Raw genomic sequence first — 18,398 nt, 5'->3', positions numbered from 1 at the left:
TTCAGAAAAAAAGTGTTTCATTACTTGCTAAATACCCCTTGTACATCAAAATTAAATCTCTCATGCCAGTGGAAGCATTCTGGAACACCAGGGCCAAAGAAAGCTTGGCAAGTGAGGTCAACTGTGCAGTTTACAACATTGTATTCTTTGATTTTAACAGCATAGTGCACCATGAGCGCTTGCCTTAAGGTGGAACAATCAATAATGACTACTATTTACAAGTTCAAAACCATTTGCATGAAACAATCTGAAAAAAGTCTGGATTTGTGGTGTTCATGGCTTTTGCACCATGATAATGCACCTGCTCAAACTTTTTTTTTTTTAATTTTTAGCCAAAAATTACATTATAATACTTCCTCAACCTCCACATTCAGTAGACATGACACCACATGACTTTCATTCTGTTCCCAAAAGTAAAGGAAACTTTAAAGGATCATACTTTCACAAGCATGGGTGAGATTAAAAGCGCATCACTGAAAGAGTGATAAACTATCTGAAAGACAGAATTACAGAAGTTTTTCACAGGTTGGGAAATGGGCTTATGTATGACTACTTTGAAGGTGATAACATTGATGTAGACATATAAATAAAATTATTTCCAAAAAACAACATTTCCCATTATTTTTTGAACACACCTCATGAACTTACTTTCTATGTTGAGAATTATCATATCACAAATGTATTCCAATATTTGTGCTTCAATGCAGTTTGTTTAGTTTCTTAAAGAAGGAGGTCAACAAAATTAATTTCATCTTTTTCCTCAATTAATCTCTCTAAATTAATACATCAGGTCAACTTAACAATTCTATAATGGTCGCTGAATTGGTGGTACATTGAAAAATGTATGAAAAGTGGAAAAGAATGAAGCTAGTACTTTAGAGTACAGTTTTTTTGTGTAGTTTTCACAAGTTGGCAGTCTCTGTTTCTTCTTGTACCATTCACATCTGTCTGGCACCAAAATAATAACAGCTGGTGCACCATGTCATGTTTAAGACAGTGATGCAGGATGCTGACCATCACAGCGGACTACACGAAGCACTTAGGACAACTTCTCATCGTTGAGGGCACGAGGTATGGTAGTAAAAGCAGCACATGTGGGCGACATCTCAGGCTCCTGACAATGGCAGCGAGGATACAGACGCTGCGCTGCAGTTGACCTCAGTGGTTCATCTTCTTCAGCTTTGCCTCGGATGGCAGCAATGTCGAGAGTACACCACAAGCTGCAGATACAGGAAATGTTACACCCCACATTAAAAAACTTCTGTAAAATCATTGTTAATTACTGATACTGGTTGAGATAAAATTCCCTAGAAAAATCCTTAGTAATTTTAGTTTTAAGCATATTTTTAATACCTACCTTGTAGCCATGTGTTTGTAGTCTATGGAAATGTAGCAAAATCTTACAATTTGGCAAATGATTATTCCACGTCAAGGGACCCAACGTGAACATGCTCCCAGTTTGATTAAATTCAATTTTGTGAAAAATTGTGCAGAATGTACCCAAGGGAGTCACACCAAGTCCTACAAAGTTTCACCTCTAATTGTAATTTGAAGCAGGCACTAAAGTCATTTCCACAATGGCTATTTACTCAGGAGTTGGAAAAACACAAAAATATCCTCCAGTTTATCAAGCCACAGTTTGCGATCTAACAGACCTAGGATCTTGCGAGGTGCCGCTCTGACACAGTGTGTGCTAAGAATGTAAATCATCAGAAAGTATTCTTCGTGGCACAACCTCTCTGTACGTTTACTTCAAAACTTTGCTATAACAAATTTTGTCCATATTTTAGCAACATATTGGCAGTGGGCCAAAGGCACTGGAATCAAGAATGTCTGCATGTCAGAAAATCAGTTAATTATGAACTCACACGTGTGTTTGCTCTATGTTATCAGCCTCTGAAGTTACAAAGAGCCAAGTGTACAAAATTTTGCCTCTATTTTTCATAATTTATCTTAAAATTGACACACCTGATTTTATAATTGAAAGGGTCAGAGAGATATAGTCATAAGCCACATTCAACTAGTTTTGAGATACAGCAACTTTAAAGTTTCATGGAAGTATAAAAGTTTTGAAGACCAAATAGACACTCCCTTTTTGCTTTTAATTATACTTTAACACATTGCAAACCTTGTGTAAAATAGAAGATCTTCTTTCTGTTATCTAATATTAATTTGAGAGTAATTTTAATTATGATGTGGTCGAAAATGGCTTATGACTGTATCTCCCTGAAAATAATTTAGAACACAAAATACGTTTTTAAGGATTTATTTAGATAATTATGTAACAACTAGTAGTTTTTAACAATTTTTGCACTTTCACATACACACATAGATAACAGATAAGTCAGTCTAATAATTTACTTTAAACTGTAAATGTGAAATCAAGGAAGTTCTTCTACATCATCATTGTTCACATTATTTCCAGCACTTGACCAAAAAAAGCTTTCATATGCTGCAGGTTTGTCTGCCGTAATAGACAGAATGTCATCAATATTTTTCTGATCAATTTGAATTGGCTTTTTGTATTTTATTAGCAACTGAAATGGGTCTGGTTCAGCAGGTCTTCCTTTCCACTTGCTACGTAGATCCACTGACATGAAGATTCCTATATCTGAGTAGCAGTGCTTCACACTTAAAGTGAAAGGTTCTTTATACTCAAACTTAAATTGAGTCGCTTCACTAAAACGAATGGGATCTCCAGATCTGAATAGAGTGGGTATCGAGATTAATGACTTCAGATCGCCCAAGCCTCTGGAGTCTTTTCTGTGCATGTTCGTCACAACGAAATTTTTTGGACTACTTCACCCATTCATCTGGCATGTATGATATTGGACATATGTTTCTCGCATAAATTTCAAGATGACCAAAATCATGATCCCAAGGAAGTCTAGCATGACCTACCATGGGGAAATAATGCTGCACAGATTCAAATCTTCTGGTGCCAACGAGAGTATTTTCCAGGGCAATTAGAGCCCAATTCTTTGCCTGGCCCTTACAGTTATCTGTGATTATGTGGAGATTTTTTGCTTGAATGTTAGTTATCTCCAAGTTCCCGACTTCATCTGAACCACTTCCTCCGTCCTTCTCAGTCCACGGAATGATGTATCCCTCATTTGACCCACAATCGTGGATACCGTAGTTATATGTCCATACTTTTCTTTTGTAGAATGCTGGGGCCAATTGTTAGTTTTGGCATGGGAAACGTTTGTTGGATATCCATTGCCATTACATGGTGCTCTTTCACATTCTCTTTAGCCAGAGAAGTTAAAGACTCGATCATATTCTGCATGCTATCAGCCTTTCTTAGACGCAACTCATGTTGCTTTTTCTTTGTGTAATTTCCTCTGTACATAATTCTGAGTTACTCGTTGCTGTTGGAAAGGCATCACATGTTGAACGGGTGTCGCTTTTCAGGAATTTGCAGCCTACGCTAAATTCGGGCACAAAAATCTTATTCTGGAACTGAGCGATCCAGCTTCATTTGCTGTTGCAAATTCTTCACTCTTCTTGTGTGGTTCTGTAAGCCATGAACTCTAAGGAAAGCTTGCTTGCAAATCATGACTTCCATTCCATTTACTTTCACATTGTATGAAAATGTCACAGCTCTGGATGAAATTTGCTTTGTAGTCTTTTTTGCATAGCTGTGAAAGAAAGAAGAGTGAAGCAGAACAAGGTAAAGTAAATTTGTGACAACTGGTCCATTCATTTTTGAAAAAAGTGAAATGAACCTTCACTTTTTTGGTACCATTTTCATACAGCACATTAGGTAAGTATTATGGGCATTGAAGTTTCCTATGTTCCAAAATGAGTGGAAAATATTTTCATCTTCTCCAAGTAGTTTCGTATGGCACTTATTTGAACAACTACAGGGACTTCCCAAAGATGCTGCCTGAACAGTCTTGTTGGTTTTAGAAGACACATACTACTGACCCACATTACGTCAACATTTGGCCTTAATTTTTTTCCACTCACCAGTATTGTGCTTTCTTTTCTTGAAGAGCTTGGTTTCTGGGGTGATACTTAATTTGCTCTAGTTACTTCAAGCTGTAATATGAATAGAAGAATAGCCACAGAACTTCTGTGAGATATAGTCATAAGCCATACAAATCATTATATGCTACTGAAATTGCATGATAATAAAAATATTCTTACATATTTGTAGCCACTAAAACTATATTATTATCACAATCAGTGGTAATTAAAATTCAGCTCTAAAGGTTTCTCATTAACACAAAAGACGACCATCAACTATGAGAGCAATGTTATGAGAAACAAAGTCACAAGCCACTGAACAATGATCACCAGTAAAAAATATTTTTGTATAGTTACCGAAACATCTTATGAGCTAGTATTGTTGATTGATGGACACGAAGACTTATCACCATCACTGTTAAAAAGGATCAGAATCCTCATTTACACTACTGTCACTGCAATATACGCCTAGAATGTGCGAAGTGCCTTCAGATTTACGTGAGCATTCAGCCATTTTGATGTGGCTTGTGACTAAGTATCTTCTGAAAAAGACACCAGGTGGCAGAGTATAGAACTGCACTACGTCATCACCTGCCTCCTGTTGGAGAAAGTCTGAACTTCTTCAATCCAAGATGAAGAGGGCATCGTTGAGAATGTCATAGCATGAATATCTCTATTTTGACAAAAGTGTGGCTTATGACTATATTTCTCCGACCCCGTCAATTGTTAACACCACCCAAAAAGTGCATTTAAGTCTAAAATATTTTGTCTGATGTTTTCTGAAAATGTCTTTTACACTTTCGTTTGAATATCCCAGTGTCCCTTTTTCATCTTCAGCTTCATAGATAACTGTGCCATTCTTAGGAAGCATGAAATCCATCCATAGTCTTTTTAATTAACTGAGGAAATGAGGTAAGATAAGTGACTCACGCTTATTGATGACTGGACGTATTCAACTCCTTTTCACTTCTTTCATCAGATGCCTGTAGTATAAGCAACTGAGAAATTACTTGCTTGCACTAGCTTGCTCCAATGTATTTGGATCAAGTCTACCAACTACTGTATTGGAGTTTATTTCATAATTGCATCATCAATCTCACACACATTTCTCATTGTACAGCCTTTTTTATCTCTTTAACCCCTTAGCTTACAATGTCGTGTGAGAGACGTAGCGTGCCGACCTGGCCAAACATCACCTAGACATATCAGAGATGTGGTATGTTTACCGTGCTGAACAAGCACATGTCGTATGAGAGGGGTCATCGGTCAGCCACGCCAAATGTGAACAGAATGTCTCTGACACGTTGCAGAGCTGATCGAGTACATGCGGCATACACGAAGTGTTCTTTGCCGCATTCGGACCTGGCGACATTACAAAAATACTTTCACAATGTTCCCGACGTGTAGCAAATGTGTTCATGAGGAAAGGGAGACATGTGGTGGCATAGTCAACAATGATTTTGCAGGATATTTTGACAGCGGCAGTAACAGTGGCAGTGATGTTTTACCTACTGTATGAAAATGGTGTAAGCTGCTGGTGACTGAAGATGATACTGACGAAGAAGAGCAAACCTACCAGTAACGATCAGAGTCGTGGATGTGGCAAAAGGAAGACAATGAACCAACAATCTGGATGTATATGGAAATTCCCAGAATAAAGGATGCAGCCTTACGGCACATGAGTACAAGCATAAGAGAATTAGATGTTTTCTGTGTAATATTTAATAGTACATTTTGGGAAAACATCATAACTGAGACGAATAGATATGCACAAGACGTACTCAACAATGAACAGAAGAGGCGAAAAATAGGCCAAAAGTGGTCTCCTATCAGCTGTAATGAAATAAAAATATACATTGTGCTATGTAGAATCATGGCTGAAGTACGGAAACTGTTGATTCAGATGTATTGGTCTAGCAGGGTTGTTATAGAAACGCCAATATTTAGGAAGACAATGCCATTCAGGAGATTTCTGCACATAAGTAGATTTCTGCATCTAGCGAATAACAGTTTAGCCAACAACACAGATAAGCTTTACAAACTAAGGCCAGTCATATATATGTTCAATCAAAAATTTAAGGAAGTGTACACAATACAAGGGAATATTGCCATTGATGAATCATTAATGAAATTAAGGGGCGCTTATTGTATACAAACAATTTCACCCATCAAAAAGAGCGAGGTTTGGTATTAAAATTTATAAATTGTGTGAATCAAGTTCAGGATACTGCTATGATTTTAAGATATACACGGGTAGTGACAAACGTGATGCTAGTGGTAGTGCCTCTGAAAGTGTAGTTCTAGAACTATCACGGTCGGTATTACACAAAGAGCATACTCTATGTTTAGATAACTGGTTTTCTTCACCGAAACTTTTCAAAACTCTCCTCACCAATAAAACTAATGTGATTGGAACAGTGCACTCAAACAGAAAAAAAATATGCCCACAGACTTCCTGAAGGCCAAATTAAAGAAGGGAGAATATACAGTGAGGAGTTGTAATGGAATATTGGCACTAAAATGGAAAGATAAATGAGACATTTACATGCTTTCCACAAAACAATGAACAGCAAAAATGATTGCCACAGACACACCTTTCCGCAATGCATCGTGGAAACCGGTGTCGTCAAATACAATAGAGGCATGATGGGAATTGATCGCCAATATCAGATGCTAGCATGCTTCCCTGTGATGAGAAAATGTATGAAAGGATACCGCAAGATATTCTTTTACCTATTTGATGTTGCTTTATTTAACATGTACACTTTTTATTACAAAATACATTGTGGCAAATGACAGAGCTACGCAGAATATAGGATTCACATTACAGAAAACTACACCTTGACCGGAATATAATTGGAAGGGATGATTAGCATCTGGTGATATACCACAAAGACTGCATGTGCAACATCGGGCACATTTTCCCAAACATATTGATCCAACACCATCAAAAGTAAATCCTGTGAGAGCTTGTGTAGGGTGCAGAAAGCATAAAAGATGCAGCAAAACAATGTGGCAATGCAAAAAGTGCAGGGTTGCATTACATGTGCCAGATTGTTTTGAAAGATATCATACAATCAAGGACTATTAAATTCGTGTACATGTCATTGTGAAGATGTTGCGTTTGAAAATATGTTTGCCAACGTACTAACGTAACAGGTCCCAGAATGTTTTGAACAAAATATTATACAGTCTTAGATCATTGCATTGTTGTGAATATTATTATTAAGATGTATTTCATCAATGTATGTTTGCTTATAAAGGGAAATAAAATGTTTGCGGATATATCGTTGCATTTGAGACAATGAATGTTTCATTTCCAATGGGTAACTAATCGTCATTATTTATGATACCTGTAGAAATGTCATGTTACTAGCATCTCCCACATGTACTTACAAATCCTGAGGGCATCTGCACGACTTTGAATGCCACCAAGCGTAGTGCACCACAGCCTTAGCATGTGTAAGAGCTGGAAATCTTAAGGCGCAACCATACCTTGCAGCCACTTATGGCTCACACTAACAGAACTTAAATCGTAAGGCAAAGGGTTAAGAAAATAAGTGAAATTTAAGTGGTTACATTCCAATAACTGAGAAGCTTCTATGTAGAGCTTCAGAAGTATTGGTCTCATCAGCTTCATTTGGGTGAGATGAAAATAACATCTGTGGAGTTTTTTCCCAAAATCTTTTCTGCATGATGGGTACATTTTTAGGCTGCTTTTATATCAGCAATCTGTCACACATTTTAGCTGATCAGTCATTATGACACAATTGAGAGCAAACATTTTTGTACTGTATGGTTATTTCTACACAAAGTGCTACAACATTTTCTTTGCATTAGGTTGATGCCCAAGTTCATAACATCTGTTTTGTGTGCTGGTATTCCGGTTGTTATGGCTTATTAAACACTTGTAATTTTTGTATTTGTAGTTTACTGTTGTTATTTGAGTTGACATGTTGTTATTTTGCCATCTTGAGATAGTGAGTGGAGCTGTGGATGCTAGAAAATGGAGGTGCCAAGTGGAGAAATCTTAACATTTCCAACATATTCTTCTGTTTTAGTTCAAAAAAAGGATGACAGCAGTGGAGGCTGCCAGGAACTCTTATGCCATGTAGGGGGATAATGTCAATCAACAGAGCACAGCAAGAAAATGGGTTTCTCATTTTGAGGAGGATCATTTTGACAATAGTGATGCTCCACTTTCAGGAAGACATTCGGTGTTTAATTAAGGTCGTTTAAACCAACTAATCCAAATAACCCACATCACTGCACCAGACAACTGGCAAATGTGATGAAATGTGGTCATTCTTCTATTGTGCAACATCTGCATGCACTGGGGAAGGTTAAGAAATGAGGAGTATGGGTTACCACATGCTCTAAGCCAAAATCACAACAATTATCAGGTGGCCCTACATGCATCTCTGCTTTCTTATCATCAATTGGCTCGTAAACAACACTGATGATTCCTCTGCTGCAATGCTACTGGTAATAAGAAATGGTGTGTTTATGCTAACATAAGGAAAAGAAAGGAATTGTTGAGCCCAAACATAGCAGCAACTTGCCATACAAAGCCATGCCCACATCCACAAAAGATAATGTAATGCATCTGCTGGAACAGCAGCATTGTAGCCACAATCCGTAAACAACAGCCAGGAAAACTGTGTGAAGTGATGCTGGACTGACCAACCCAATAAACACTCAAACCCACATAAGAGCAGTGATTCACAATGAAAGCATATGTGAGCATCCTCATCCAAGCATAAAACACTTCATCTATTGAATGGCTGTTAGATTCTAAAGTAAACTTATTTACAGACTTTGAACACAGTAAATAGCATACACAACAGCTGAGGAATTATAAAGGAAATAGGGAACACAAATTTTATTGACTATTAAACTAACAAACTGCATTTTAATGTGCTTAAAAAATCAAGTAAAGATTTTGAAACAAAAATGAAAATTCCTATTTCTGACAGTCTCAGATGCACTCTTTTTTCAGTGGTGTGTTAACTTTAGAATCAGTGTTGTCAGTTTTAAGATGCATTGTGTGAAATATAGGCAAACTTTGGTACATTCTTTTTTTTGGTATATGTAAAGGCTGATACTGTGAATATATTTGTATGAAAGTTCATTGTTAACTAATTTTCTAACTAGAAGACAGATAATGAATGGTTATTTATTTATTTATTTATTTCGTGTTCCATAGTCCCATATGGGAACAAATCCCTGGATATAGAACGAGTCAAGGTTTTTACAGATTATTGTTTTGTGCACAGATACATTGATCTTATCATTAGATTAAAGAAACTGTGAAGTTTAGCATATACCCTTACATATTAGTTAAGATATAGGACATCTGAAGGAATAAACAGTCATACATAAATTTGGGTACTGTATTAAGTTAGACTGTACTTCAGAGTATGATTAATCAATTGTAGAGGTCACACAGTAAGGTTTAAGCACAAACAAGAGATTCTATGCATTTTTGCTAAGAAATTCATTAATACTGTAACAAGATTCATCTAAAAGGAATTGCTTCAGATTTTCTTTAAACTTTGGCATGTTTCCAACCAGTTCTTTAATGTGCAGTGGGAGGGAATTAAAAATCTTGGTGCCACTGTATAAAACCCCCTTCTGGACCATACTTTTCGTTTTTAGCTCATAATGAATATCCAGTTTCCTTCGGGTGTTATAACTGTGGTATGAGCTATTGATTTTGAATAAGTTGCTATTTTTTGAAACAAAGCACATCAGGGAAAAAGTATATTGGGCAGGTGTTGTAAGGATTTGTAGAGCTGTAAACAGATCCCTGCAAGAGTGCCTAGGATGTACTCACACATAATTCTTATTGCTCACTTCTGTGCATGGAATACTTTTTTTGTTATTGGTTGATTTCCCCAAAATATTATACCATAGGCCATAAGTTGGTGAAAATAGCAAAAATATGCAGTTTTTATTGTGCTCATTTCCCTAGTGTCTGAAATTATTCTTAAGGCAAACGTTGCTGAGCTTAGCCTTTTGCACAGATCTTGAATATGGTGGTGCCACTTCATTTTGCTATCTATATGCAGACCCAAGAATTTGGAGGACTCAACCTTCAAAATCTCGTGCTCACCCATTTCTAGATTCATTTCATTAGTAACATTTGTGTTAGAAGAGATGCACATGTGATGTACACGTGCAGACAAAACAAATGATTGCAATTTCAGAAAAATTTGATGATTTATTCAAGAGAAAGAGCTGACCCTCCTCCAAACAGTTATTTTGCTTGGCATTCATTGACAGAGTCATTGGATGTCCTGAGGGATATTGTGCCAAATTCTGTATAATTAGCATGTTGGATTGTCAAAATACCAACTTGGCTGGAGGACCCTGCCCATAATGCTCCAAACTTTCTCAATCTGGGACAGATCTCGTCATTGGTGGCCAAGGTAAGGTTTGGCAAGCATGAAGACAAGCAGTAAAAGACTCACCATGTGCAGACAGGCATTATCTTGCAGAAATGTAAGCCCAGGATGGCTTGCAATGAAGATCGACAGAACATGGCGTAGAATATTGTTGACATACTGATGTGCTGTAAGGGTGTGCTGTGGAGGACAACCAACCAGCTAACTGTATTGAAGATCCAACACCCCAGCTGCACAGAATTTGTCTCACTATCCCTCAGGAGGACATCCAATAACTTTATCAATCGCTATGTTATTGACATGCTCAGTTTGTGAAGCTCTATTTTTGTGGATTAATCATCCAATTTTTCTGAAATTGTTACCTTGTTCAGCATTTGAGAGTAATTTTTTCCTACTGACTTGCTTCATGCTACCCAGATGCCACATCCCTGTGTAGAGAGAATGATGTTGTTGCTGAAAGGCTATATTCGATAACATAATCTCGGGCTAATTATTCGTGCCGTATTTGAATTGGCTTAAGGTTTCAGTGTGAAGTGATTAATATTGTATTGTGGCCTATGGGATGCTGCTAAAACTGAATGTAGTTAAATTGGTTTGAAATACTAAATAATAAATTCGGTAATAACTCATACAGTCTATTATCAATTGAGTCTTTCATTGTTTGTGTCCTAAAAATTACCAGGAAATGAAAATATACAGTTAGATTGTTAAACATAGAGTATCATTGATTAATACATCTACTATGCATCCATCAGCTTGTATATGAAGACCTGTGACAATGAGATCACTTCCCGCAACAGTCTTTGAACCCAGAGCCTGACTGCCATTGATGGATGGTGAGTGAATTTGGAATTTTCAGTGGTACCTGGATTTTTCGAGCAATGTTGGACAGGAAGAATGATAGAGACAGTGAGCTTTTACTTTGATTATAAACTGTGTGTGCAATGTATGTATTTGAGTGACAACGTCTAGTTAAAGTGAGAATTGTGGCCTATTTGATGAGGAAGACAGTATTGATCATGAGTTCTATTAACAGAAATCAAATTGTAGAGGCAACTGAGAATGAAAGGTCAAATTTGAATTTAGATACTGGATCACGAGAGGCTGCGTTGATAATGAAGGAAGCGAGCATGTGTTAAAGCAAATCTTACGAAAAAAACAACATCTATTTGAATAAAGAACATGATATCAAAAACTTAAACACACTGTATTAATGTTCCACAATAATATTTGTTTAATAGTTCATTATGAACTGCCTTTCAGCTTCTTAGGCCATTGTCAGATAACTTAATAGTAAACAGATCGTTCATAAACTTCAGCGAGAGCTCACAGCTGTAAATAAATTGTTATACGAAGATATTTGATATTTTATGACTATCTCAGTATCAACCACAAGAATAATGTAATACCCAGAGAGACTCTGAAGACATAAATATTATATTACAATATATTCAAATATTAAAACTATGTTAACATATAAACCAAGTAATGGCACAGGCTACTATGCTATATGCACTAACTGGTGAATATGATGAACAGGCCAAAAGGCAGGGGGGGAGAGGAGAAAGACGTGTATGTAATGCGGTTGTGGAACAGTTATAACAAGTTCATTACCTAATCATGAGAGAAATAATAACTGGCTGCTGCTACTTTAGTAAATGGGCTAGAGGTGTGTGTGCCCATACTCCCATTGCTAATAACTGGTTCACAACAGATCATGTTGACTTGTCTTTGCTCACAAGAGCTCTTACCTGTGATGCGGTAGCTGTATGATGTGCTACTGCTGTCCCTACAATACGATGGTCATGGGTGGGGCGTTTTGTGATGCATGGACATGCAGATCCTCGTCTACTGGTGTGAGAATGTGTACTTGACCACTGATACCAATATCATTGAACAACTGGAACAGCATGTCCAACTTGTGTGGCAATTCTCCACAAAGACCATCCCACCAATTGGTAGACCACAATTTGACCCCTTTCAAACTCACTGAGTTGGCTGCAGGAAGCGTGAGGGCGTCTCTGTGGCATGGCTGCCTGCTTGCTTCACACGTCTGCATTACACTGAGCCATCTGGCTGTGAGCATTCACTATTAAAGATTAGACACAGATGGCGCTCCGGTAGCTATGCCACAACATTATGCTGAAACAATTATCAGCACATCTACAGTCCCCCAGGTGACATATGTCGTCAACTGATCAAAATTGATGTTGTCTCTCCGGGGGTATTATTTTTTTCTGAAAGAGAGAGAGAGAGAGAGAGAGAGAGAGAGAGAGAGAGAGAGAGAGAGAGTGTATCCACACACACACACACACACACCACTGAAGAGCCAAAGAAACTGGTTCACCTGCCTAATATCATGTACGGCCTCCCTCGAGCACACAGAAGCTACACAACACAACATGGCATGGACTCTACTAATGTCTGAAGTAGTGCTGGAGGCAACTGACACCATAAATACTGCACAGATGTCCTTAAATCCTGAGTACAAGGGTTGGAGGTCTTGTCTGAACAGCATGTTGCAAGGCACCCCAGATACACTCAATAATATTCATGTCTGGGGAGTTTGGTGGCCAACAGAAGTGTTTAAACTCAGAAAAGTGTTCCTGAAGCCACTCTGCACCAATTCTGGGCTATTGGGGTGTCACATTGTCCTTCTGAAATTGCCCAAGTCCACCGGAATGTGCAAAGAACATGAATGGATGCAGGTGATCAGACAGGATGCTTATGTACATGTAACCTGGCAGAGTTGTATGTAGCCTTATCTGGGGTCCCATAACACTCCAATGACACACGCCCCACACCATTACAGAGCCTCCACCAGCTTGAACAGTCTCCTGCTGCCTTGTAGGGCCCATGGGTTCATGAGGCTGTCTCCATTCCTGTACACATGTGTCCACTCGATACAATTTAAAATGAGACTTGTCTGACCAGGCAACATGTTTCCAGTCATCAATAGTCCAATATCAGTGTCGATAGGCCCAGGTGGGGCGTAAAACTTAGTGTCATGCAGTCATCAAGGGTACACGAGTGGGCCTTCGGCTTTGAAACCCCATACTGATGTCGTTTCATTGAATGGTTCACACTCTGACACTTGTTGATGGCCCACCATTGAAATTCACAGCAATTTGCAGAAGTGTTGCACTTCTGTTGTGTTGCATGATTCTCCTCCATCATCATTGGTCCCATTCTTGCAAGATATTTTTCCGGCTGCAGTGAAGTAGGTTGATGCTTTACCAGATTCCTGATATTCAGGGTACACTCATGAAATGGCCGTATGGAAAAATCCCCACTTCATCGCTATCTTGGATATGCTGTGTCTCATCGCTCATGCACTGACTGTAACACCACATTCAAACTCACTTATATCATGATAACCTGCCATTCTAGCAGCAGTAACCAATTTAATAACTGCGACCGACACTTGTCTTATGTAGGTGTTGCCGACCACAATGCCGTGTTCTGCCTGCTTACATATCTCTGTATTTGAATATGAATACCTATACCAGTTTCTTCGGCACTTCAGTGTGTATAGTGACTTAGGGACCCACGACCTCAGCAGTTTGGTCCCATAGTCCTTACCACAAATTTCCAATTTGTATATAGGGAACCATGTCACTGCCAAGAAGGAGAGGATTATGGCAACCACAAACATTCTTTCATGTAGGCATTTACTATCTGGCTTCAAAGTGGGATAAATGTATTGACAGTTATGGTGATGATTTTTGAAATGATAGTTTACTTACTTGTTTCCATGTGTCTTGTTTTCATTTGACTGCACTCTCATACTTCAACAACAGATTAGATTTTCAATTTGATAGCTAACATTTTCTGCTGCCAACTTCTTCAATTGTGCTAGTTTAATACAAAAGCAGGACTGGCTTACACATGACTCCTCACAATACTGTAAGTGGCTGAAAACTCATGTTGGTAAAAACAAAAATAATAAGTAAACATAAAAAAAGAAGCTTACCAAAGACAAATCCTCCAAGGATGGCAATAGCGAGGATGCAGCTAGAGTCAATGAGGGCACCCAGCATGAGGGATGTGATGAAAGTGCCCAAGCGGCCGCAACACAGTGACAGGCACACCGCCATGGCTCTGAATTAAAGTAAATAAAGCCTCTAAGAACATCAATCTTAGTTCCATTTACATAGTCATGCCAAATGTGTCTACTCACATTTTCCAGCAATGTGTAGCTGGAGTCAGCTTAAACAAGTAATCATCATCTCATTTTTCATGTGATGCCTATTGTCAATGGAAAGCATCAGTTTGTTTCCCCATTTTTAAACAAAATAATGTTTAGAGCAAAATTGTACGTGTCCATTCGATAGAGCAGTCCCAGATCAGTCCAGTGCGATATTCAGCTTAGTAACACGTCTTAACAAGGGTAGTAAAACACGAAGAGTAACTGGTACTCCAGCAGAGACTGAACAGCACTGCTGCATGGCAGTAGCAGACTGTGTGGTCTGCTTTAAAAATCATTTTATTTGTAAAGGGAACACAAATCGACACTTTCTGTTAACAGTGGGTATTGTGTGATCTAAATGATTAATGGAAAATCTCATATAAAGATGTGAAACAAATACTAACAAAGAGATAGAGGGGCTGGCCAGTACTCAGCTCAGCTCAGCACAACCAATAGATACACAAAACAGAACAGAAAATTTACATTCCTAGCTTTTTGGAACTCTGTTCCTTCATCAGGGAGGAGAGAGGGGAAAAAGGAAAGAAGGGAAAGTGGATTCAGTTACTCACAATCCAGATTATGAAGCAACAGGGAAAGGTAACCAAGGAGGGTAGCAAGGATGGAGGCATGGTTGTCAGAGGGAAGCCAAAGATATTCTACTGTTAAGTACTGTGCCAGCTACAAACCAAAGAGGATGCATGCAGAAGTAAAGAGGTATATAGTATAAAGATAAACACAACTATGTAGGATGAAAAGATGTGTGAATGGCTAAAGAGGAGAGGGAAAAAGGACAAGACTGAAGAGTAAATGGGAGTGAGGTTGGTTAACATAGGTTCAGTCCAGAGGAATGGCGGGATGAAAGGATGTGTTGGAGTGCAAGTTCCCATCTCCGCAGTTCCGAATGGACACGTACAATTTTGCTCTAAACATGATTTTGTTTAAAAATGGGGAAACAAACTGATGCTTTCCATTGACAATAGGCATCCACGTACGTTGTAGCAGGTTCCTAGGTCCCTAGAATTATGCTGGAGGGCAGGCTCTGCTACTGGGTATTGGACATCTTCTAGGCAGACAGTTCTTCTGTGCTAGGAATGTAAATTTTCTGTTCTGTTTTGTGTATGTATCGGCTGTACTGAGCTGAGGTAAGTACTGGCCAGCCCCTCTATCTCTTTGTTAGTGGGTATTGTGTGAAAGACATGTGAGGTGACTGCAGTTACGCATTGCAAAAGTGAAATTGCAACCATCTCCCAAAGCACCAGAGAAAAAGCACCTGACAACTCTTACAAAAGACACGCAGTATATTGTGTTTTACAAATACATAATGGTTTTGAAATCAGAAACATGATTCAAATAGACTGTCATCTATTTATTAAGGGTGAAATTAACCAATTTCAACTGTGGGTCATTTTCAAGTATCTGTAATACATTCATAAAATGGTGACTTTGGTTTATATATTAATTGTCTACAGCTGTCACATATACATATTCTGTACTTCATAACTAAAGTTACTTACTTATTTTAAGCTTCACACTACATTTCACAGTTTACTACACACTGGTACATATGGTCAGTTATACATCATATTTCTGTGCTTATGTGGCACATCCATTAGCTGACACTTAAAGAAAGCTGCCATATCGTAATAGAGGCACAGCTGTTATTGTATGACCAAAGATGTTTAGAATCTTATCTATGGATGACTGATAACCTTCTGTAAGCTACTGGCACAATATTCAGTGATACATTATGTCATTCTTCTCATACATACTACCTTATTAAAAGTACAGGATCGGAACTTTTACATCATATATCATGCCACATGTACTATTAGAATTTACCGTACAAAGTATTAACCATAAAGATTATGTCTGCCTTCTTAATGGGGTGAGCCTATCAGTCTATAACATAAAACATTGGTGATGTAGTAACAAATATTTCCAGATACAACAAAAATTTGGAGGTTCATATCTCATGTGATACATCGCTAATTAATTACACCCACACCTCTGAGAGGATCACGGGATGTACATAACCTAGCAAAATTCATAGAATATAAAAACATTGGTACACATCTGTCAAAGGTATTTTCAAAACCTTCCCCGAGTAGCGCATGTTAATGCAACTATTTCTGGGAAGGGGAGGTATGCTGATCCTGGACCAAATCTGCCCAGTGGACAAGGGGTTGGTGTGCAGGCTAGCCTGGATGCAGTTTTTATGCCATTTCCCACATCCCACTGTATGTATACTGAGCTGGTTCCCATGGTCTGCCTCAGATATGCGTTACACAAACATTCTTGCTCACACTTGCAGAATTTATTCTGTACATAGACACATTGGGTATTATGTTAATGTCATGGGGTGGTGGGTGGTGGGGGGGTGGTGGTGAGAGGAAGGGGGAGGGTTAGGGGAGAGGGAGGGGGAGGGGAGGTGAATAGGAACTGGTGACATTTGATGTTTAGCCTTGTTAACACTTACTCCACATAAGCAACTTCAAGTTTGATGTTGAAAATTTCAAAATGATGTTTTATGCTTTTTATTTTCCAGAAAATGAATGTATTTTTGGTACTGATGTGTCATGCTTTTTCTACATTTGCCATCCTGACAAAGTCCCTCTACAAACAAAAATTCAGCTTTGAAACTCTGCGGTTCAAATGAAAATGTGGACCTAGTTGATTTACAAGACACATTTGTCCCACCACCCTGGTCTTAATAATTGGTCAACTAAAAAGTTTGTAGTAGTGAAAGTGTAATACTGGTCATCAAAGAAGAAAGTTTTCAACCTCATAAAATGAGTTTTAACCCTTTGAGTCCCACCAAAATGAAATAATTCACAATTAAAACAAAATTCACATAATTAACCTTTATCATCATAGTAAACAATGATCCAAGAAGTCATTGGCAAAAAAGAAAACATTCAATTGTTTAAAGGTGATGGTTTCACTTTGGAATTACTAGGCCATACAGTTTTCAACCACCCATCATTTCATGTGATATATTTGAAAGCAAATTTGCATTGTTCCTAGACACAATCCCACATCTCGAAACTTTCACACACTCATCATGCCTGAAACACTTTACAGTCCTGAATAAGAAGCAAAAATGGGCCTGAAATTTAATAAATTTTGTATCAAAACTATATACCACCCCAATGGTTTCATTTTGAAACCACTCATGAAAGCTGTAGTACTAACTGAAATTTACATTACAATAATTTTAGACATGCAATGATCTCCTCAATATGGGTCCTATAAAAAAAGCCACATGTCACAATCTGCTACAATCACACAGCACAATCTCTGTGCCGACTGTTGCTTTGAACACTGCAAGTGACTGCTACAATGCACTACATTCATTGTATTGTTAGGTGTATATCTTGCAACAGCATAAGCAGTTTCATGCTAAAAGTTCTGGTATTCTAACAAAAGAAATAATAATAAAATGGTGATAAAAGAGTCCACAGGTGAACAGCCAGTTCATAGCATCACTATGTACTGACAGTACACCTGTGGATTGTTTGATCGACAAATACAGGGTTATTACAAATGATTGAAGCGATTTCACAGCTCTACAATAACTTTATTATTTGAGATATTTTCACAATGCTTTGCACACACATACAAAAACTCAAAAAGTTTTTTTAGGCATTCACAAGTGTTCGATATGTGCCCCTTTAGTGATTCGGCAGACATCAAGTCGATAATCAAGTTCCTCTCACACTCGGCGCAGCATGTCCCCATCAATGAGTTCAAAACGGTAAGGCTTCTGCTTTAGCCTTTTCCGTAAGATTTTCCAAACCGTCGGCTGTGGTACGTTTAGCTCCCTGCTTGCT

General features: G+C 38.2%; 1 protein-coding gene across 1 annotated transcript in view; it reads right to left on the bottom strand.

The window, feature by feature from the left end:
* Nucleotides 1-918: 918 nt before the first annotated feature.
* The window catches only part of LOC126428394 (synaptic vesicle glycoprotein 2A-like), a 169,708-nt gene continuing 152,228 nt past the window's right edge, over nucleotides 919-18,398 (bottom strand). Inside the window, exons 11-12 of the mRNA XM_050090318.1 lie at nucleotides 14,353-14,480; nucleotides 919-1,220 (exon numbers count right to left, since the gene is read on the bottom strand). Coding sequence (XP_049946275.1) covers nucleotides 1,159-1,220; nucleotides 14,353-14,480 — 190 coding nt within the window. The 3' untranslated portion in view covers nucleotides 919-1,158. The remainder of the gene's footprint in view (nucleotides 1,221-14,352; nucleotides 14,481-18,398) is intronic.

Source organism: Schistocerca serialis, chromosome 12 (genome assembly GCF_023864345.2).
Source record: "Schistocerca serialis cubense isolate TAMUIC-IGC-003099 chromosome 12, iqSchSeri2.2, whole genome shotgun sequence".
NCBI classification, from domain to species: domain Eukaryota; kingdom Metazoa; phylum Arthropoda; class Insecta; order Orthoptera; family Acrididae; genus Schistocerca; species Schistocerca serialis.
This window is presented reverse-complemented; position numbering and strand designations above follow the sequence as displayed.